Source organism: Chenopodium quinoa, unplaced genomic scaffold, assembly GCF_001683475.1.
Source record: "Chenopodium quinoa cultivar QQ74 unplaced genomic scaffold, ASM168347v1, whole genome shotgun sequence".
Classification (NCBI taxonomy): domain Eukaryota; kingdom Viridiplantae; phylum Streptophyta; class Magnoliopsida; order Caryophyllales; family Amaranthaceae; genus Chenopodium; species Chenopodium quinoa.
Genome location: NW_018742914.1, coordinates 6,447,092 through 6,455,584, shown reverse-complemented (window position 1 = coordinate 6,455,584; position 8,493 = coordinate 6,447,092). Strand labels below are relative to the sequence as shown.

Genomic DNA, 8,493 nt, shown 5'->3' with positions numbered 1-8,493 from the left:
TTCACAAGGTCATGACAAGTGTCATGGAAGGATTTGCTTTTAGTATAAGTTTATGGATGATGGAAGTAGCTAGAATGAGTAGAGGATTATCAAATCAAAGTGCATTTCCACCGCCGTGATATATAGAGCCAAACTCTACAAAGTTGGCTTTGAGCTCACGTGTTCAACTTGTAAAAGCTACTAACCAACTGTCAATTGAGTGTTTCTATTTGCACCCAAAAAAAAAAAACAAAAAAAAAACAAAAAATTCGTACTACGTTTTATTTTGTTGAGTAAACGAAATTAGCCACTTTATATTACGAATAATACCAGTAATCCATCAAATAGAGTTTTTTAAATTAGGTTAAACAAATACAATATAATACTAGTAATTAATATCCAAAAAAATTCAAAAAATTTTGGTTTATAAAAAACAATCAATATACTACTATACATACAAATTTTGACCACCTCTTTAGCAATTCAAGTTGGATCACAAGAATTGCTTGATATGAGATCATTGAAATTGAGTCAAGCTTTGATCAAGTCGAGCTTGGGAATTATTTTATAACATTATGACCCATAATATTATGGAAGAGTGTGGGAGAGGGAGAATTTGAATGGGTATTGCTGATGCAACCGTCCGAGGGGAGAGAAAGGGTGTATGGGAGGGGGTAGGCGAGGATATAAGAAAAATTACAATACGGCAATACTCACTCTAACTATTTATTGGCAAAGATTGGTACCATTATCTAACTAGAAACCCTCGAAATAACTGTCATTCGTAATATTTACGGCTGCATCATGTACTTCTCAGTTAGCAATTAGCAGGATCCCCCAGCCTCCCGCGAAAAAAAGATGGTTAGTGCACTCCACTTATAATTCCTCGCTCAATGGCATGTCTTCCCATCCTCAATCAAGCACAGCCATCTTTTTAGCAGTACTCAACAAGCTCTATGGCTTTCTTCACCAATTGATAACTCGTTGTCTTCTGCTGGACAATATCAGCAGCGACAAAACTGCAAGGCTCAGCATTTCAATTTGATGAACATGTAGACCGGGTTGCAAATAAAAACACAATTATATCAGTATCATAACAGTACAATATCATATACCTGGTATTCTTGCATCCTCTACAACTACATCGTCTTCAAAATAAGTTGACAGTCATCTAGGTACTCCATCGCCACTTTTTAGCACCCAAGCCCCTCCCTTTGATACACATAATTCAGTTGTGACCTACCACAATAAGAAGAAAAAAAAATTAACAGAGATGAATTTAAGCCAGTGTCATAACCAACTTCCTATTCAGAATTTCAGATACAAAGTATAAAAGCACAAGGCATACAGAGTAAGCAAGGCTTTGCCACATTATGGATTTTATTTAATTTATATATATATATATATAAAAAAAAGTTCAAATATTATTAGAAATCTTCCACTGTCAGCAACGCTCATATCAATTTTGTATATGAGTCGAGGTACTAATGTATGTTGAAAGTTGGCAATGCTGAGTTCTTAATCTTAAATTCACATTCTATAGTTTAGATTGATTTTTTTTTTCCCTATGCCAATTTTCCTAATATTTATGCTAACTCCGTTCATTTAATCTTCCCTACTACATTAATGCATATCTCTTCATAAAACCAGACTGTAAAATCATACTTGTATAAGAAATCACTATTGTCACAAATTGGTTAAGCAGGATCTGAAATATTATTTGTACAAAAAGAATAGCACTGACCTTCTGAAATTCAATATTACTGGGCTCCTTTCGAAGTCTGATTTTAGCAGCTTCCATAAATTCACCTTTCTTAAGCTTTGCATTAGGCCCGCTTCCAAGAAAAAGGTCAACAACTAATTTTCTGCAGGGAAAATGAGAGGATTTTGAATCCCTACTAATTGATAGCTCAAAATATAAATGAAATGTCGTCTTTTATAACAGCCAAATGTATGTTACTTACAAATCTGTTAAAAGGGTAGATTTTGTGAGGACTAAACTGAAGGGAGAAGCTAAACAAGTAAAAAAGAATGCCTTTTGATCTTTATTGGCAATGCAAAGAAATTCTTGAGAGTTGACACTGCATATCAGGCTGAAAGGCCAATTCATATATTTTAAAGATCCCCTTCTTGAAAGGTAAAAGCTCACAGGTGGCCACAACGCCCACAAGTCCACATCACCCTAATGGAGGTGGAAGGATACCAAACAAATGGTGAGAATAAGGAGGGGGGGGGGGATCCCCTGTTTTTCCGTTCCCAACTTCATGTCTTTCCCATCCTCGTCTCTCGATCAATCAACCATCAATATTACAGGCATATGCTAACTTAGATGGATGATGCACTCACTAAATTCAGCATAAAAATTTGACAAATATTTTTCCAATGTTACCAAGAGATAGGCCTTTCCAGAAGCCTTTTTCCAAAGGACCATGCACATGGAATACCCCCGATAATTAATGTGATCTAGTGACCATGAAGCTTCATGCCATGACAATTGACAACTTCTCATACTATAGTTCCTAGCTTCAAATAAAATATTATATAATGCAAAAAATGAGAAAAAGAAAACAAATTTATTAGGAATCAACAACCTATCTGAAGAGTGAAGTATGCAACATACAAATTTACTGCTGGCTGGCTGAATGCTGACTGCTGCAGCAAAATCGTTCATACAAGCTTATATCTTTGAAGATCCCTCCCCTAAAGTATCCTCTTCACTACACCTCCAAATTAATCTACGTGATATAGTAAGTCAACACCATTCTAATGCTTGGAACTTGGAAGAGTGATGATTCTTTTAAATATAAACTACTAATCATTTACTTTGGACTGGAGTACACACTTTGATCAGGTCATCAGTAGTCCTGAAATGCATATGGTTATAGAGAATGGATGACTAAAGAGGGAGAAGAAGAATAATGCAAATTAAGCTCCTTATAACTGAACAAATGTCAGAGCTATGGTACTTAGAAGCAATAAGCCAATAGAAGATTGAGTGCCTTGAATTAGAAAACGCAACACCAGGAAAGTGGACAATATCTGAAATTAGGATCGTCAAAATGTTGCAGAACAAAATTGACAACTTTTTTTCCAGGTTCTGCTTTATCAAAATACATGCCATAACAGCTTTGAATTAACATCCAATAATTCAGCTTGCCAGTAAGCAATTTACTACCAAGCCAATTGAACATAGCTCTTAGTCACCCAGTGCCACCTCCAAACACATACTACGTATATGGAAGACAACAGAAACTACATAATAGCTTCAGCTAAAACAGGACAAAAAAAACCTTTTAAAATGATAAGGGTGTCTCTTTTAAATCAGCATAAGTCTTTTGATGCTTTGTCCAAATTTTAAACTATTGTGTTTTGCGCAATTGCAAATTTGCAACAGAGCATGCCCAAAAAATTTTAAAATGTTTGATCAAGTACAACAGTCACCTGACGGCCAGCGGGGTAGGGAAAGCTAGAACTTAAAAGATTATAACTATAGTATACCTCAAAATGCCCCTTTTGACATTCGTTTAGGAAAACCGTCCAAGAAGAGCCAAATTACTCCTGAAAGAAGAAATTGATAATAATATTAGGAACTATTATATAAAATGCATGGATAAGAATTGCATAAAGAAGGCAAGAGGTAATTAATCATAAAATCTAACCTATAAAAACTCTTGTCGAATGTATGGACAACTTAACCGTCAAAGTCCCATATCCCCTCCTTTTCAAGTTCTTCCTGAAAGTAAACATAATTCACTCATTGGAGAGCCCCAAGAATGCTGCAATATTCTAAAGAAGGCATCTTGGTGGTATATTAGAAGATATCTATGCAAATAATTAAAAATATAACATTTAAAGTACATACACAATGCAGATGAAATTTGATCTCGTATATCCAGCCCTACAAAAAAGACAACACATGATAAGATGTGCTCCCTCCGTGTTTGATAAGTGTTACACTTACTAAATGTGGCCGTATTTTAATAAGTGTTACACTTCTTTTTTTGGCAAAAAGCTATATTTAAATGTAATCTCTCTCCTCTCATGATCCCCACCCAAACCCAACACTACTTTTTTTTTTATTATTATTATTTCATTCCTCTCACATTCATTACTTTTCAATAAACTATTAGCCCACTATCTTTCTTTTACAATTTTTTAATACTTCAACTACCCCACTTGCCTCTTATTTTATTTAAGTTAATTAAATGGCCTAAAACTATGTGCTAGTCAAAGTGTAACATTTATTAAAACACGGAGGGAGTATAAAAAAAAGATTCGATCATCAAATTTGAGAAACAATTTGTAAATGATAAAAATAATCAAAAAACTCAACACCAATATTTTAATAAAAAAACTACTTAAATCAAGAAAATCAAACTATTTCATCACAAAGTCTAAACCAGCTTTGTTGCTACATCAAGTTTGATTAACATATCTGATTTCTTTCCAGTTTGTTGACACTCTAATCAACATTTAGGTCATACTTGTTTATCACACTTTTTTTTTTTGACACATACTTGTTTATTACACTATTAACCTTTTGTCATCTCAATTACCATTATTCTAAATACATAATATGTTCTGATTGCTCGTTGTCATAGCAGCTATAATTTGTCATTGATCTGACCAGTTCTTTCCTTCAAAAGAAATCAATGCATATTCTCATACATGGCCATGATACTCGGAAACCATTATACACTAATAAGTAATAACATCAAATACTTAAACATGCCTTGACTCCTGTAGAAGCAATTAACATGGAAATGTCAAGGTCATGAATCCTCATTATCATTAAGATAGTTCAGTCAATGAGCTTTTCACTCCGGTTCGAAATAGTATTATTTAAGGCCAATGGTTACTGTCTTAATGGAAATAAGTAAGCTACAATTCCCAAAAAATTGATACTTAAAATACTGCTCCAAATTGTAAAGTCAATTAGACATTAAACGATCTTAATCAAATAAATAAATAAAACCCTAACTTAAGAACGCATAGAAATAAAATCCTTCTTTTTTTTTTTACAAAATTGAATCAAAGCCATCTGAAACAATTGAATTGAATTAGAACAACTCCAATTTTAAAACGAATTGAATTGAGTTGAAAAAACCCCTAAAACTTACAGAAAACCTGCTTGACCAAATAATAAAAGGCTTGGTTTTTAAAAGCAAAAGAAACAGGATGATTAAAGAATTTATATTACATACCTCTACTACTACTGTCCAACTCTCAAACAAAGGCTGGTGAAAACCCCTCAAAAATATATCCACCAATGCACCCTTAGCCAAAAGAGAAATAGTTAAAAGCCACAACCCTAGCTTCCATTGATAAGGAAATCATACATAAGAGTTAGTGACATGATTATTTTGCTCACTGGAAAAAAAAAAGAGCAAAGTTTCTGTTGATGTTTCCATACCAACAGTTTCGCACATATATATATAAGCACTAACTTCCTAACAGATCCAGCTACCACAGACGAAATGGCATAGCCAGCCAAATGAAAGAAGATGTACTATTTGATCAACAGTTCTGGAATCAATGCCATCCAGATTAATGCCTAAGAGCTCCAAAATTTGATAACCAAATGAAAATGAAAAGAATAAAACAAAAAGAAATACTACCACAAGAAAAAGAACAAAAACGGCTTGAGCCACTTCATGTTACAACATTGATCATGGTCCACTAACAATCTATGGTTTGGCATGATCATCTTCAGATCCAACTGCCTCTTGCTCCAACTCTTTAACTGCACTTACAAGACCTCTCGTAATACCAGGTAGATACAAACCTTTCTCTTTCATTTCTTCCAGAAGCTTCTCTGCTGATTTCCAATCTAAAGCCTTCAAACAAAGTGATTGGATAAGCTTATTGTACTCATCTACATTAGGCTCGACCCCGGAGTCCTTCATCTCACTCAGCAGTTTCACAGCCCTGTCAAATTCTCCAAGGTTGCAATATCCTCGAATTAGTGAATGGAAAGTAGCAGGGCAGAGCTTGGCGTGTTTCCTTTTCGCCATTGATAAGACTTTGCGAGCTTCTTCCATCATACCACCCTTTGCGTAACCACTAATTATGACACTATAAGTATAGACATCAGGTTTCAGTCCCCTAGTCTCCATAAGTTTCAGTAACCTCTTGGCATCTTCCATATCTCCAGCTTTGGAAAGAGAGTTAATGACAATATTAAAGATTGCATTCCCAGGAGTCGGACCTTTTTCCATCATCTCAGCAAACAACTTCTTAGCACACTCAATGTCATTTTTCCTACACAAACCGCGGATGACCCATGAAAACGGATTAATAGCATGTTTACGAACTTCATCAGAAAAATCAACCAGCGCCTCCTGTGCTAAGTCCACAGTTTCATCCACCTTCGATAGACAACTTATCAAAAAATTAACTGCCTTCTGAGGAGGATACTTATTATCCCTCTTGGCAGCAAGATAGACAACATGGGCCTCCTTGGACTTGTATCCTTTGCATAAGAATGATATGATCTCACCAACCTTCTCACTCTCTGGAAGCATTCCAGCATCAAGCATTTTCTGAACAACTAATGTAGCCCAGTCATAAAATGACCTCTTGCAAAGTGCCTCAATTGTAAGATAATAACTGTCTACATTCAGGACGCAGCCAAATTCCTCAAACTTCCCAAATGCCTCATATGCAGCCTTTCCCTTACCCAATCTCGAAAATGCCGATATCAATTGATTAAGCATTTCAGCATTAACAACACCACTCTCTTTCTCACCCATTTCCTTCACCAAATCCCACAAAGCATAAACATCTTTCCTCTTGGGTTCATAATCATTGCAAATAGCACGGACAAGTTCACTTAACAACAAAGTATTACCTTTAAATTCATTTCGACTCGAAACCCATTTGTAAAACCTAATCAAATGATCCCCAGGAATAAGCGGTGAAACGAGCAGTCTCACCACAAACTCCTCATTCAACATCAAATCCATACTATCAAGGCTAGACTCTAATGACCCATCTACATCATTTAGAAGCAAAGACAATACATTTTTCAATTGTTCAAAATCAACCCCAGTAATTTCCTCACTATCCCCTTCTAACTCCTGATCAGTTAACCCAATACTACTCATCTGGGCATCATTAATTTCATCAAAATTAGGGTTCAAACCAAGTTCTTGAGAAGAACTAACATCATGGGTATCATCAAAAACCCCACCATTTTCCAATTCAACTTCCTCAGAAGAAGTGGAATCATGATTCTCAGTTTCAATTTCACTTATTGAAGAAGAATGAGAAAAAAAACCTGTGATTCTGATATGAAAACTTGCTGGGATTCTCGATAACTGTAAAATGTGATGAAATCAAGGGTTTATGGATTACCTGAGATGGTGGGGTTTGGGTAGAAGAAATCAATTTTCGCACAAAGCTTCTGGTGAAGGAAGATCTTGATGCTATGGATCTCCACATCTCTTCTCTCTACTCTCTTTTCTCTCTCCTCTTTCTCTCGATTTCTGCTATGCAACGAAGTTCAACCGTCGGAGTAGGGTTTTTGGAGGTAGTCCTGTGTTAGCTGTGTAATTGAATTGCCGTTTACTTTGGTTAGTGTAAGGGCATTAAGGCCTCTAATCCAAATTTTATTTTACGCGTAAATATGATTGTCGGGTTAAATGTACGCTTTTACCTCTAAATATTTTATCTCTAATTCAATGTGACGAAGTGTTAAATGAGTTGTTTTAAAAAGATGGTTCGGTTTCTATTCAACCTTGAGGTATTTGATTCTAATTTGCTTTATATATAAATTTTCTTCGAATATACGAACATTAGCTCACCATGAATCATGAAATAGTCTATAAAATTGAGGCATGTTCATATGAGCCTATAATTAGATATAATCAAGTGAGTTTTGATTATGATCACATTTGATTATAACAGTTATGTACAAACACAAAGTCACTAAAACCAAAAGATTCATGTTCAAACCGTTTAAAATTTTAAATTGAAGCTAGGTTGTAGAGAATCTTAATAAAGAATTTATACCCAATCAAGTTTGATAAACAAATGGTAGGCAAGATAGACCCATTTTTGGATCAAATTATTGCAAGGTGTAATGGACTTCTACACATTCAGACATGGATCCCAAGCTTTGAGCTAGCACAACTGCACAAGTCATCAACAGGTCGACAATTGAAAGAGCGGAACATCGAAACTTCTTAAAGAAACTTAGAGAGTTATTTTCGACTTTCTTATATTTGTTGTTGTTTTCATAGAAACACTAGGAATTAATTCTCTTTTTGGACCGTTGTAATATATATATATATATATATATATATATATATATATATATATATATATATATATATATATATGAGGAAATTCTAATGTCTACATATGAAGAAATTTGGAGAGAATTTGAGATATATAGGACTCAAGTTGAATAAATATTTTTAATAAACCAAAATATAAATTCTCGTCAGCTTTTCAATTTTTGCCAAATGTTTCATTAAGAATTTTTTGGATTGTCAATTAATATAATTCAAC

General features: G+C 34.5%; 1 protein-coding gene across 1 annotated transcript; it reads right to left on the bottom strand.

The window, feature by feature from the left end:
• Positions 1-387: 387 nt before the first annotated feature.
• Positions 388-7,587, bottom strand: LOC110728054 (pentatricopeptide repeat-containing protein At3g02650, mitochondrial-like). Its single transcript, XM_021907668.1, is given in 7 exon segments — positions 388-998; positions 1,095-1,218; positions 1,724-1,844; positions 3,478-3,537; positions 3,639-3,877; positions 5,184-7,256; positions 7,258-7,587. Coding segments are annotated over 2 exon segments (1,755 nt in total). The 5' UTR covers positions 7,423-7,587; the 3' UTR covers positions 388-998; positions 1,095-1,218; positions 1,724-1,844; positions 3,478-3,537; positions 3,639-3,877; positions 5,184-5,666.
• Positions 7,588-8,493: the final 906 nt, after the last annotated feature.